The 15,065-nt window shown below is 36.2% G+C and overlaps 1 protein-coding gene across 4 annotated transcripts in view; it reads right to left on the bottom strand.

The window, feature by feature from the left end:
* The window catches only part of STXBP5L (syntaxin binding protein 5L), a 443,316-nt gene that overhangs the window by 272,660 nt on the left and 155,591 nt on the right, over positions 1-15,065 (bottom strand). For all 4 annotated transcript variants that reach the window (XM_062208715.1, XM_062208727.1, XM_062208721.1 and 1 more), the window contains one exon: positions 14,205-14,268. In XM_062208715.1, the coding sequence (XP_062064699.1) occupies positions 14,205-14,268 (64 nt within the window). The remainder of the gene's footprint in view (positions 1-14,204; positions 14,269-15,065) is intronic.

Here is a 15,065-nt window from a genome sequence, read left to right as displayed (position 1 = left end):
CAAGAAAAAGAAATTTAAGGGATACAAATTGGGAAGGAAGAACTCAAACTATCCCTCTTTGCAGATGATATGATTCTTTATTTAGGGGACCCAAAGAACTCTACTAAGAGACTATTGGAACTCATAGAAGAGTTTGGCAAAGTGGCAGGATATAAAATCAATCCACAAAAATCAACAGCCTTTGTATACACAGGCAATGCCACGGATGAGGAAAAATTCTAAGATCAATCCCATTCACAATAGCTACAAAAACAATCAAATACCTTGGAATAAACTTAAGCAAGGACATTAAAGATCTCTACGATGAAAACTACAAAACCTTAAAGAAAGAAATAGAAGAGGATACCAAAAAATGGAGAAATCTTCCATGCTCATGGACTGGAAGAATCAATATCATCAAAATGTCTATTCTCCCAAAAGCAATTTATACATTCAATGCAATACCTATCAAGATACCGAAAACATTCTTCTCAGATTAGGAAAAAATAATGTTGAAATTCATATGGAGACACAGAAGACCTCGAATAGCCAAAGCAATTTTGTACAACAAAAACAAAGCCGGAGGCATCACAATACCAGATTTCAGGGCATACTACAGGGCAGTTGTTATCAAAACAGCATGGTACTGGTACAGAAACAGATGGATAGACCAATGGAACAGAATAGAAACACCAGAAATCAATCCAAACATCTACAGCCAACTTATATTTGATCAAAGATCCAAAACTAATCCCTGGAATAAGGACAGCCTATTCAATAAATGGTGCTGGGAAAATTGGATTTCCATGTGCAGAAGCTTGAAGCAAGACCCATACCTTTCACCTTACCCAAAAATTCATTCAACGTGGATTAAAGACTTAAATCTACGACCCAAAACCATCAAATTATTAGAGAGCATTGGAGAAATGCTGCAAGATATAGGTACAGGCAAAGACTTCTTGGAAAAGACCCCAGGAGCACAGGCAGTCAAAACCAAAATTAACATTTGGGATTGCATCAAATTGAGAAGTTTCTGTACTTCAAAAGAAACAGTCAGGAAAGTGAAGAGGCAACCGACAGAATGGGAAAAAAATATTTGCAAACTGTACTACAGATAAAGGGTTGATAACCAGAATCTACAAAGAAATCAAGAAAATCCACAACAACAGAACAAACAACCCACTGAAGAAATGGGCCAAGGACCTCAATAGACATTTTTCCAAAGAGGAAATCCAAATGGCCAACAGACACATGAAAAAATGTTCAAGATCACTAGCAATCAGGGAAATGCAAATCAAAACCACAATGAGGTTTCACCTCACCCCAGTTAAAATGGCTCCCATACAGAAATCTACCAACAAGAGATGCTGGAGAGGATGTGGGGAAAAAGGGACACTAACCCACTGTTGATGGGAATGCAAACTGGTTAAGCCACTATGGAAGTCAGTCTGGAGATTCCTCAGAAACCTGAACATAACCCTACCATTCAACCCAGCCATCCCACTCCTTGGAATTTACCCAAAGGAAATTAAATTGGCTAATAAAAAAAGCCATCTGCACCTTAATGTTTATTGCAGCTCAATTCACAATAGCTAAGACCTGGAACCAACCCAAATGCCCATCAACAGTAGACTGGATAAAGAAATTATGGGACATGTACTCCATAGAATACTATACAGCAGTAAGAAACAATGAAACCCAGTCATTTGCAACAAGATGGAGGGATCTGGAAAACATCATGCTGAGTGAATTAAGCCAGTCCCAAAGAGACAAATATCATTTGTTTTCCCTGATTGGTGACAACTGAGCACCAAAGGGGAAACCTGTTGAAGTGAAATGGACACTGTAAGAAACAATGACCTGATCAGCTTTTGTCCTGACTCTAGATGTACAATGTAATACTTTATCCTTTTTAGTATTTGTTGTTGTTGTTGTTGTTCTAGTACTAGTGGTTGAACTCTGTAATTAGCACACAATTATTCTTAGGTGTTTAAATTTTAACTGAAAAGTGATCCCTGTTAAATTTAAGAGTGGAAAAAGAGAGGGAGGAGATGCACAATTTGGGACATGCACAATCAGTCCTGCCCCAAATGATGGAGTTAGAAATGTGCCAGGGGATTCCAACACAATCCCATCAAGGTGGCATGTACCAATGCCATCTCACTAGTCCAAGTAATCAATTTCAGTTCACATTCGATGGCTTGGATAGGTCTAAGAAACAAAGGGATCACACAAACAAGACAAGTGTCTGCTAATACTAACTAATAGAATCAAAAAGGGAGAGAAAGATCCAGCATGGGAAGTGGGATACACAGCAGACTCATAGAATGGCACATGTCCTAAACAACACTCTGGCCTCAGAATCAGCCCTTAAGGCATTTGGATCTGGCTGAAGAGCCCATGAGAGCATTGTAGGCATGGAAAGCCAAGATACCATGGAAAAGAAAAAAAAGAAGACCTAAATGAAAGATCTCTGTGAGTGAGATCCCAGTGTAAAGAACAGGGCCATCAAAGAAGGAGGTACCTTTCTCTGAAGGGAGGAGAGAACTTCCTCTTTGACTGTGACCCTATCGGAATAAGATCAAAGTCAGCGAACCCTAAAGGCTTCCATAGCCCTGGCAACTCATGACTAGAGCCTAGGGAGATTACTGACGCCATGAACAGGAGTGTCAAATTGTTAAGTCAGCAACAGGAGTCACTGTGTACTTACATCCCATGTGGGATCTGTCCTTAATGTGTTGTCTAATGTGCAGTGATGCTATAACTAGTACTGAAATAGTATTTTTACACTTTGTGTTTCTGCGTGGGTACAAACTGATGAGATCTTTACTAATTATATACTGAATCGATCTTCTGTATATAAAGATAATTGGAAATGAAAAAAAAAACCTGGTGTTAAATTGGAAATGGCATAGAAATTTAATTAATTTTTAAAAAAATATTATGTAGGATCTCTGCCTTTAATGTTCTGTATACTCTTAGTTAATGCTATAACTAGTACTCCAACAGTATTTTTTTTTTCACTTTGTGTTGCTATATGGGGGCAAACTGTTGAAATCGTTACCTAATTTATACTAAACTGATCTTTTGTATATAAAGAGAATTGAAAATGAATCATGATGTGATTGGAAGGGGAGAGGGAGCGGGAAAGGGGAGGTTTCTGGGTGGGAGGGAAGTTTTGGGAGGGGGAAGCCATTGTAACCCATAAGCTGTACTTTGGAAATTTATATTCATTAAATAAAAGTTTAATAAAAAAAAAAAAGAATGGCACATGTCCTAAATAACACTCTGGCCTCAGAATCAGCCCTTAAGGCATTCGGACATGGCTGAAGAGCCCATGAGAGTATTTCAGGCATGGAAAGCCAAGACACTGTGTAAAAAAAAAAAAAAACAAAAAAACAAAACAAACAAACAAAAAAAACCCTAAATGAAAGATCTCTGTGAATGAGATCCCAGTGGCAAGAACGGGCCATCAAAGCATCAAAGAAGGAGGTACCTTTCTCTGAAGGGAGGAGAGAACTTCCATTTTGATTATGACCTTCTCTAAGTAAGATCAGAGTCAGCGAACTCAAAATGCTTCCATAGCCTTGGCAACTCATGACTAGAGCCTAGGGTGATTGCTTACGCCATAAACAAGAGTGTCAATTTGTTAAGTCAACAACAGGAGTCACTGTGCACTTACTCCTTATGTAGGATCTCTGTCCTTAATGTGTTGTACAATGTGAATTAATGCTATAACTAGTACTTAAACAGTACTTTACACTTTGTGTGTCTGTGCAGAGCAGTCTGTTGAAATCTTTACTTAGTATATAACTAAATTGATCTTCTGTATATAAAGATAATTGAAAATGAATCTTGATGTGAAAGGAATGGGAGAGGGAACAGGAGAGGGGAGGGTTTCGGGGGGGGAGGGAAATTATTGGGGAGAAAAAGCCATTTTAATCCATAAGCTGTACTTTGGGAATTTATATTATTAAAAGTTAAAAAAAGAAATTTCTTCATATGTGATAGGTTTTTTTTTTGCTGCTTTTGAAGATTCTTTGTATTTGATCTTTGACAATTTGATTATAATATGTCTCAATGCAGATTTGTTTGGTGCCATTTTGGACTTTTTGAACCTGGATGTGCAGTTCCTTCCATAAGGATGGTTTTCAGACATTGTTCCCTTAAATAGGCTTTCTGGCCCCTTTTATAATTTTCCTTCTAATATAATTTTTTAAATATTTATTTATTTGCAAGACAGAGTTACACAGTGAGCGGTCTTCCAACTGCTGGTTCACTCCCTAGATTCCTGCAATGGCCAGAGCTGTGCTGATCTGAAGCCAGGAGCTTCTTCTGGGTCTCCCACATGGGTGCAGGGGTCCAAGGACTTGGGCCATCTTTTACTGCTTTCCCAGGCCATAGCAGAGAGCTGGATCTGAAGGGCAGCCAGGACTAGAACTGGCGCCCATATGGGATGCTGGCAATTCATGCCAGTGCTTTTACCTGCTGGGCCAGAGCACCGGCTCCCTAATATAATATTCAACCATATATTAGTCTACTTGATGGTATCCCTTAAGTTTTATTCACTATTTTTCATTTTTCTTCCTCATCTGACTAGATTCCAGTGATCTACCTTTGAGTTTACTTATCCTTTCTTTTACTTAAAATGCATTGATGCTAACCCTTCTAATGATTTTTTCAGTTCTGCTATTGTCTTCTTCAGCTGTATGATTTTTGTTACTTTTTTCAATTTTTTTGTTAATTGAAACTCTCATTTTGTTCATCCTTTATTTTCTTGACTTGAATAAACATTGTCATGAACACAGTTATTTGTAATTCTTTTTCAGTTGAATTGTATAAATTTGTGTCATTGGGGTTGGTTTCTGGTGCTTATATTGTTCATCTGTTTAGAACATCTTTGTCTGATTCTTCAATTTCTTTGACTCTCTGTGTTGGTATATGTGAATTAGACAAAGTAATAATTTCTCTTAGTTTTCCCAGAGGTAGGGTCTCTACCTGCTGTCTTTCACCCCATGGAGAAGAAAGCAGCTATACTTTTTGTCTTTGTACTCTGTGCTGAGCCAGGTGGAGTAGCCATGGCACCAACAGCACGAGCTACCACCTCAAGTCCTCCTCAGGGCAGCTAAATTTTTGCCAGACTTATCAGAACTTCAAGTCTGGTGAAACAGGTGCTAGTTCTTTGAAGTTGGGGTATTAGACACACAGATCAACTCTTTCCACTGAAAAGGGCAAGCTGAGAGCTGGCTTTTTTCATTTGGTCTCTCTGTGCTGAGCAGGGAGTAGGACCAATGGTGTCTACCAGCCCAAGTTACTGGCTCTGTTCTTCCTTGTGCATCTAGACCAAATCAGACCTGTCAGAGCTTAAATGCTAATCCTCTGGAAAGCCCTTTTGAAAAACTGAGGTGCTAGATTTATGCACAAAGTCTTTCTCTCCCCCTGAATGTAGGTGGATGCTAGGTTTTCTCTTCCTGATCAGAGGTAGGGTCTACAGTGAGTGTCCTGAATAGCCTCATTGTTTTTTGTTAGTTTACATTCATGTTCTGCTGTGGTAAAAGAATCTTTCAATTAGTTTTTTATTTTTCATGAAGAGAATTTGCACAACTTGTAGCTGCTTCAATGTTTGTGGGAGAAGGAAGGCTCAGACTTTCTATTGTACTATCTTGCTAGCATCATCTCTTTTCCATTGATTAATTAAATTCAATACATCCACAGTTTTTTTTTTTTGTGCAAGTTTCATCAGGTTTAGTTATCATTCTTCTAGTTGCTTCATAATGTAACTTGGGAATTCTTTTCTTGAAACTCTATTCAGAACAGGAATCGGTACATTTTTTTTTCTGTAACAGACCAAATGGTAAATACTTATAAGCTTTCTAGACTACATAGTCCCCAATAAAACTTTACTTATATCAAGTGACAAGCCAGATTTGTCCATAGTTTGGCAGGCACTGTTTTAGAACAGTTCATGTAGCATTCAGATTCTGTAGTATGTAAAGATATACCAAAATTTCCTGGTAAAACTACCCGGGTCTAGCACTTTTGGATGGAAGTAGCAATTTAGCAATTTTCTCATTTTCATAAACTTTTTGTCTGTACTGGTACCAGCATGGATAAGTTCCCCCAAAATTACTCATTTAACTGAGGATTTTAAATTTATATGCTCTAATAATTTAATTTGAATGTTTAAATATTTCCTTAGTTTTGGTGTATTACTCCCTTTTTAATGTATTATTTAGTGTGACTTTGTTTTCTCCCTATTTTCTTGAGTAAGCCAGGTCATGATTTTCCTAATTTTATGTTTTATTTGGAGAACCTACTTGTTGATTAATCTGTAAGAATTTGAAAATTATATTTCTCCATACTAAAAAAAGGGTCACAATACTTGGTAAGCTTTTTGGGACAGTAGGTCATGCTTTAATTTAGAGAAGCTGTTGCATACCCCTACCATAAGACCCTAAAATCATCACATATGGAGCAGGCCCTCAGATTTTTGTGGTATTTCCTTCCTATCATGTGAAACATGAATCAAATGAATTATATAGGTACTTACTACTTTTGCTCACAGGATCCAATTAATATTATATAACCTACCAATTGTACTGGTATACTTTTTACAAAATGTCCAGAAAATCAAGGTTCCAGATGATTATACAAGGGGGTTCTTCAAAAGGATCATACAAAAATTGGAATTAAAAGGTATGTTATGGATCAAACAGGACTTGGCTCCCCAAATATATGCAGATGTTTAAACTCCGAAGCCTCATATTAATGGTTGCTGAATCAGGGTGGAGACTTCATCTACTTATGATCTCTGAGAAGTGGGCATGTAAAAGATCTTTAAGTCATTTGAGTCCTGCCCTCAGAAGACAGTTCTAGTGAGAGAATTAGTTATTTAAGCTGAATTTGGCCTGTCTTTTCTCTCTGCTTCCTTCCTAAGAGTCTTTATCAGGTTTTTTTTCCCCTAGGTGTCTTAACTAATGAAAATCCAACTAAAACAGTTAAGTTTATTTTGGCACAAAAATTTTGAAATCCATTATTTTTTTATTATATAAATTTCCACGAACTTTTTGAAGATACTTTGATTATGATAGAGAGCTGGAAAAATAAAATAGCTTTAGGGGAAGGCTGATATTATATCTCTGCCCTTTCCTTTAAAAAATGATTTACTTACTTACTTACTTATTTATAAGGCAGAAATAGAGGTAAAGAGAAAGAAAGAAGAGTGAGTGAGTGAGAGTATGAGTGAGTATGTGTGTGTGTGAAGGGGGGAAGAAAAAGAGAGACATTTTAAACACTGGTTCACACTCCAAAAGTCCCCCAAACTCCAATACCCAAGTCTGGGCCAGGCTGAGACCAGGAGCCAAGAACTCCATCCTGGTCTCTCCCATGGTGGGTGAAGGTTTAAGCATTTGAGAAATAATCTGCTGCCTTCCCGGCTACATTACCAGAAAGCTAGATAGGAAATGCAGCAGCTGGGCTTACATACAGCGCTCTGATACAGGATGCTCACATGGCAAGTGCAGCTTAACTCCTCATGCCACAGTGCCTGCTCCTTGCTGTCTCTTCTTATGAAATCAAGCTTTGATTCTCTCATTGATGGGCATTAAGAAAAAATATTTCACTAAACTAATAACTATAAAGTACCATAGGCTATGTTGATATGTACACATAAATTTATCAATCATCCACCTTGATTTTTTTTTTAAATTCAGACAATGGAATTCAACAAGCATGTATTGGTGACCACTATCATCAAATCATTCAAATATAGTTGTGATAATTTTTGCAACTCCTTCAGAGATGCAGTATGACTTCTGATTATTATCTTAGCAGACAATTTCAAGAGTTTTCATTTTCCCTTCCTACTATAATGCTTATAATTACAATGTCAGGAAACCAATGAGTATTATTCCAGCTACAAAGCATATTGGTCCAAATTATATGTTTGGAGAAAATAATTGGGTATATTTGCATACCTAGTGGATCTACTGTGAACTTAGACTTGGGCCCAAACTCCATTTATCACCTGGTTACTTGGTATACATTGCCTCAAATTAGAGGACCACAATTGCTCTTTGGATCTTCTGGTATCAATATCTGCTCTGACCCTGTAGCTGACAGTCCTAAAAAAGTAGAAAGTTACTCATGAAAATAACCACAGATGCTCCTACAATTACTCTGTACTTATGTGTGCATTTCAGGATCCTTCTTCAGGAGCAACTGGCTCCTCTTAATCAGTGGATTCTCTATCTGAACCTGACTTATACCTGGAAAACCTGATAATGCTGTGATTTTCCATATTGACTGTTAATACTAAAAGTTGAACTGGTCTTAATTTTCTTCTGATTATTCAAACAACATCACAGCCAACTGCCTACCTAATTTTGCTCCTAGAAACAATAGACTGGCAACTAGCATAGATTCCTGTACTGGTACTCCAGTGTTGCTGCTTGTTACACTAATTATAATCAGATCTCCAAGACAGTTAAATATTGCCACCTGGCCTCTATCAAACCATGATCTTTAACTCCAACTAATATTATGGAGCCTGACTCTCTGCCATAATCTCTTGCTTTCAACAAAGACCTAAAAAGGATAACCTCTTCCAACCTTCTCAAATATGCTCATACATGCCTTTCCACAGCATTTCTATTAGGTTAAGTGAAGTCAGGTTTCTTGAGATTCTCCTAGGGAACACAAAGAGGAAGTGAGTTTCCAGGACAAACACCTTGTTTCATTTTAACATTTTCATCTCTTTGAGTTTTCTGATCCCTTATTTAATACTATACCAAAATGATTTGATATCCCTACTTTATTTAACTTTATGTTTTTTTTTAAAATCCAGACTTCAAGGATCCATCACAGCAAATTACTAGTACTGATCCAACTGCCTTTGCTGAGCCATTAAATTTCAAATCATGGTGAATGGTCCCATGTAAACTCTCATCTATTAAGCCTCTAAGTTAAAACCATTAAAAATTACTACCAAACACATTTCCTTGTACACTTATAGTGCTAGCAAGGTCCTCAATTTCTTTGGTGGGTGTTCTGTTTCTTTCATATCGGCTCTCTTCACAGAAAAAGACATGCTTCTATGCTAGATTACTTTGAGATTTGATCCTGGAAGTATTAATATAGGAGATGGTCTTGTGAATATAAATATCATACAAAGAAACTACCTCAAATGACACCATTCCAGTCTCCCAGTACAAGGAAACTGATGTTTCAAGTGCATATTTTGGTCAAGTGCATATTTTATAATATTTTAACATTTATCTATACAAATGTCCTCATCTTAGGTGTAGTGGTTGAATAGTCTCCGAACTGTCATGTCCATGCAGGACCTCAGAACCTGATAATCTTTGGAAATAGGGTCTTTTCAGATATAATTAGATAAAGATCTCAAGATGAAATCACCTGTGTTTAGAGTGGACTAGAAATCCAAAAATTGATGTTTTTATAATAAGAGAAGATAACAGAGACAGAGAATGCCACATGAAGATGAAGGCATCTGGAGTCACACTGCCACAAGTCAAAGACTATCAGAAGCCACCTGAGCTGGAAAAGGCAGAAAATGATCCTAGCCTAAAGCCTTCAGAGGGAGCATGACCAACCAACCTCATGATTTTAGACTCCTAGACTCCAAATCTATGAAAACATTAATTTCTGTTGCTTTAGATAACCTGATTTATGGTAATTAGTTATTAACTGCCCTAGGAAACTAACATATCAGGTGATAGGATCATATTCATTCCTTATCAGGGCTCTGACTTTAACGATGGACACCTATCAAAGCTCTGCATGTCTCCACAAAAATAGAACCTGGGCCTACTTTTAGTACAGTCTTCTCTGGAGCTGCAAGCAGTAAGAATTCCTTTAAAGCTATCTTAAAGTGCCCCTGATGTGCACTAAATAAATAATTAACTGCTCTGAGCTGTAAGCAGAATGAATTCCCAAAAACATTGACACCTTAACCCTCAACCCCCCAAAAATGATTAGTTCAATCAAGGATTTGATTTGATTAAGGATCCAATGTTGGAAGAAACATACTGGAATATCCAGGTGGGCCCAATCAATTCATGTGAATCCTTAAGAGTAGAGAACTTTTTCCAGATGTGGTCAGGAGAAGATACAATGATGTAAGAGAGATGCTACATATTGGCTTTGAAGATGGAGAACAGAAAGCGGATTACAAATCAAGAAATACATGCAGCCTTCAAAATAAGTAATGAATCAGATTCTTTTTTGTAACTACCAAAAAGGAATGCAACCCTGTTGATACCTTGATTTTAGGTCAGTGAGACCTATGTTGGACTTCTGACCTATAGAACTGTAACATAATAAATTTGAGTTGTTTTAAGCTACTAAATTTGTGATTGTTTATGTTGGCAATAGAAAACAAAAACATAGCCATTAAAGGAAGCTATTTTATACCACCATGATCATAAATTTTATTTCTATGTACCAATTAAGCACCACAAATATTTGATCTCTCGTTGTCTTATCTTTCTAGAAGTCCCCAATTAATATTAGGAAAATGTTCAAGTAGCTGATGTTACCACATGGCAGGGTTTAATATCACTCAACTTGGCACCTTCAAGATATTTTTTTGATTTTAGACAGGAGACAATCTAACTCCAAAATTAGATCCTCAGAGTCTAAAATCTAGACTAAGGGTCAACAAAACTTTTTATGTAAAAGACATTTCAGACAAGTAGTTGCTCAAATCTGTTCAACTTTGCTCTTACAGCAAGAAAGCTTCCATAGGCAATATTTTAATGAGCATGGCTGTGTTCCAATAAAGCATTTTACAAACAGGCATCAGACTAGTTTTGGTTCAGTTTCTAATCCTTGATTTAAAACTGTTTTGGTAACCATTATTTTAACCATCGTTCTGTAGTTGGGCAAGGGGTGGGGTGGGGATCCTGAGGCAAGTCTTAAATGCTAATATTTCATGGAGAAATACAATCTCAGAGTTCCAATAATAAAAGAAAAATAAGGCAAAGAAGTAAAACAAAGATAATGTATTATCACACTAACCACAATTTCATGGGGAGAAGCGGAAGAGATATTAAGTCACTTAGCAGGTGTATCATCAGCATTTACTTGCAAAATGTCTCTAACAGTTTATATGAAAAAGCTACGATTCAAAACAGCTCAATCATAGGGAGGAAGAATTTATTTTTTATCTGATATTGATCAAAGTTTTCTCAATTTCAAGTCATGTCCTTTGACCCATTTGGTTGTTAGGGAAGTCAGATCACCTGCTTTCTGCTGTGGCACATATTCTGAATCCAGAATTAATAGCAGGAGCCAAAGACCTGGGCATAGATAGTCAACTTCAGAAAGTTAACTTTCTGAAAGCACAAAGTAGATTAATTCTGCCAAATATGAAAGCAAGCAGCTAGAGAATGGGAACATGCAAAGCTGAGAGAATCTGAAAATATGCACTCATTTCTCTATTCAGAACAAGCATCTCTCAGTCATAAGCATCCTCTTATTTGACATACCAATGTGAGGTTAATAAATGATGTTTGGGAAGGAATGTCTATCTTCTGATGCTCTGATACTATCCTGTTTCTATAGGAAATTTATCTTCAGTAGTTTGTTACTTCTTTCACTTTACCAGCAAATTCCAAGAGAAGCTTTCCCCTTGCAAGTTGAACTTATCTCAGAAATGCAAAAATATTTAAAATTTAAAATATTTTAACATATTTCAATAAATTAAAAAATTAAGGAATAATAATCTGGATACATGTTGAGAAGTATTTAATACAATTCAAAACTATTCATATTCTGAAAAGTCTCAGAATACTGGAAATAGCTAGAAAATATGTAACATTATAAAAGCCACCAACCAAAGACTGGGAGAAAACATTTAGCTTAGTGCTGAAATCTTGGAGGCATTTCCTTTGATGTTGGGAACACCAGAAAGTTCCCATTAATATTCAAGCCTGCACTGGGGTCCTAGGTAAAAAAGTCGTAAGATACATATGAATGTGTAAACACTGGAAAGGAAAAAACAATAAAATTTGTCTACATTTGCTATGGTTTTATACAGGGTATTCCAAAGAATCCAAGGACATATATTTAATAACAAAATATTCAATGATGTTGCTAAATAAAAATACCAAAAAATTAATATTGAATACTTGAGACTATGAAGATGCTGAAAGAAACCATAAGGGAAACACTCTAAGAAACTGATGTGGGGGACAAACTTTTGCAGAAGATCCCCAAACACAACAAAAGCAAAACTAAACAAATGGGACTGTATCAAACTCAGAAGCTTTTGCATAGCAAAGGAAATGGCCAATAGAGAGAAGAGACATCCAAAGAGTAGGTAAAAATATTTTCAAACGACCTATCCAACAAAGGATTAATATCTCCAATATATAAGCATCTTTAAAACCTCAACAAAAAACCAATCTAGTTGAGAAATAGGCAAAATACTTCAACAGACAGCTCTCAAAAGAAGAAATACAAATGGCCAACAAATATATGAAAAAATGTTCAATATTGCTGGCCATCAGGGAAATGCAGATCAAAACCACAATGAGATATCACCTCAACCTGGTCAAAATGACCAAAATCCAAAACACAGAAAGTAACAAATGCTGGTGAGGATGTGAACAAAGGGGAACACATACACACTGTTGAAGGAAATGTAAATTACCACAGCTGCTGTGAAAAACAGTGTGGAGATTTCTCAAAAAAACTAGAATTAAACTTGGCATATGATCTACCAATCCCACTATTGGGTACATACCCAAAAGACTTGAACACAATGAGTCAAATAGATACCTGTACCACCATGTTTACAGCAGTGCTGTTCACAATAGCCAAAATTTTAGTATATATAAAGTAAAGATTTCAACAGTTTGCCCTCACATAGCAACACAAAGTGAAAAATACTGTTGGAGTACCAGTTATAGCATTAAATCACAGTGTACAGCACATTAAGGACAGAGATCCTTCATGATTTTTTTTTAAAAAATTGATTAATTTTCTATGTAATTTCCAATTTAACACCAAGTTTTTTTTTTTTTCATTTTCAATTATCTTTATATACAGGAGACCGATTCAGTGTATACTAAGTAAAGATTTTATCCGTTTGCACCTACACAGAAACACAGAGTGTAAAAATACTGTTTCAGTACTAGCTATAGCATTACTTCACATTGGAAAACACATTAAGGACAGATCCCACATGGGACGTAAGTACACAGTGACTCTTGATGTTGATTTAACAATTTGACACTCTTTTTTATGGCGTCAGTAATCTCCCTAGGCTCTAGTCATGAGTTGCCGAGGCTATGGAAGCCTTTAGGGTTCGCCGACTTCAATCTGATTCCAACAGGGTCACAGTCAAAGTGGAAGTTCTCTCCTCCCTTCAGAGAAAGGTACCTCCTACCTTGATGGCCCCGTTCTTTCCACTGGGATCACACTCGCTGAGATCCTTCATTTAGGTCTTTTTTTTTTTTTTTTTTTTTTACAGAGTGTCTTGGCTTTCCATGCCTAAAATACTCTCATAGGCTCTTCAGCCAGATCCAAATGCCTCAAGGGCTGATTCTGAGGCCAGAGTGCTATTTAGGACATGTGCCATTCTATGAGTCTGCTGTGTCTCCCACTTCCCATGTTGGATCCTTCTCTCCCTTTCTGATTTTATCAGTTAGTATTAGCAGACACTAGTCTTGTTTGTGTGATCCCTTTGACTCTTAGACCTATCGGTATGATCCACTGTGAACTGAAATTGATCACTTGGACTAGTGAGATGGCATTGGTACATGCCACCTTGATGGGATTGTATTGGAATCCCCTGGCACGTTTCTAACTCCATCGTTTGGGGCAAGTCCGATTGAGCATGTCCCCAATTGTACATCTCCTCCCTCTCTTTTTCTCACTCTTATATTTAACCGGGATCACTTTTCAGTTAAAATTTAAACACCTAAGAATAATTGTGCGTTAATTACAGAGTTCAACCACTTGTACTAGAACAATAAAATACTAAAATGGACAAAGTATTACATTGTACAACAACAGTCAGCACAGGAGCTGATCAAATTACTCTTTCTCATAGTGTCCATTTCACTTCCGCAATTGTTAATTTTTAAATAACACCAAATACTATGAACTGGGCTAGATGTTAGGTATAAAATAATAATAATAAACACTTTTTTCAAGAATCAGGAAAACAAAAGGAAAAATAGTGTTATAATACTCACTTTCCCTTCATCTCTTGGACTATCACTTAAATGTACAACTGGTCCTGGATGAGTCTTGGTGGACCTGTTAAATCAATTCAAATGTACAATTAATAAAAAAACTTTAAAATATCTTACCATTAGAGACTGAAACAAAAAATTCAGATAACCATGGAATAAATCACTAAAATTCTGAGTTAAATTCATTTGAGTGGTTTTCTTTATGCAGTATTTTTCTTTTTCCTATTAATAGTAGTAAAGTAGTTGTGATTTTTTTAAAATCAGGATTAAGAACAAAGATGCACATGACACTGTAATTGTTCATTATCTTATATGTTTATTCTAGATATGGGCCTCTGAAATTTTTAAACTGAGTTTTAATTGTTATAGACAAAAGAATACTACAATGCAAGGGTCATATAAATCTGTTTCAACCAAACTGCAAAGTACATATCTGATTTAAAGTTTCCTGTGAAGTGAAATACCCTCTGATTCATCCCTAAAGGAAAGTATTGTTCACAATAGCAATGATATAGAATCAACCTAGATGTCCATCAACTAATGACTAGATAAAAATATGATAATATGATATATATCCTTGTCATAAATTGATACCCCTGCTACCAAGAAAGATTATATATATATATATATATATATATATATATGATATTTATGAAGTGAATATAGCAAGATGTTAAAAGCTGTAAATCTACTTGTGGTCAGGGAACTTTTCTTTATATTTTCTGTATTATTAAATATTTTAAAATAAAAATTAACAAGGTAAAAACATGAAAGAAAACTACAGCTTCATCTTTGCTCTTAAGAGATTTACTCTGCTGACAGTCATCTTACAGAGAACTGACAAACTATGGAAACCTAGTT

Source organism: Lepus europaeus, chromosome 2 (assembly GCF_033115175.1).
Source record: "Lepus europaeus isolate LE1 chromosome 2, mLepTim1.pri, whole genome shotgun sequence".
Taxonomy (NCBI): Eukaryota; Metazoa; Chordata; class Mammalia; order Lagomorpha; family Leporidae; genus Lepus; species Lepus europaeus.
This window is presented reverse-complemented; position numbering and strand designations above follow the sequence as displayed.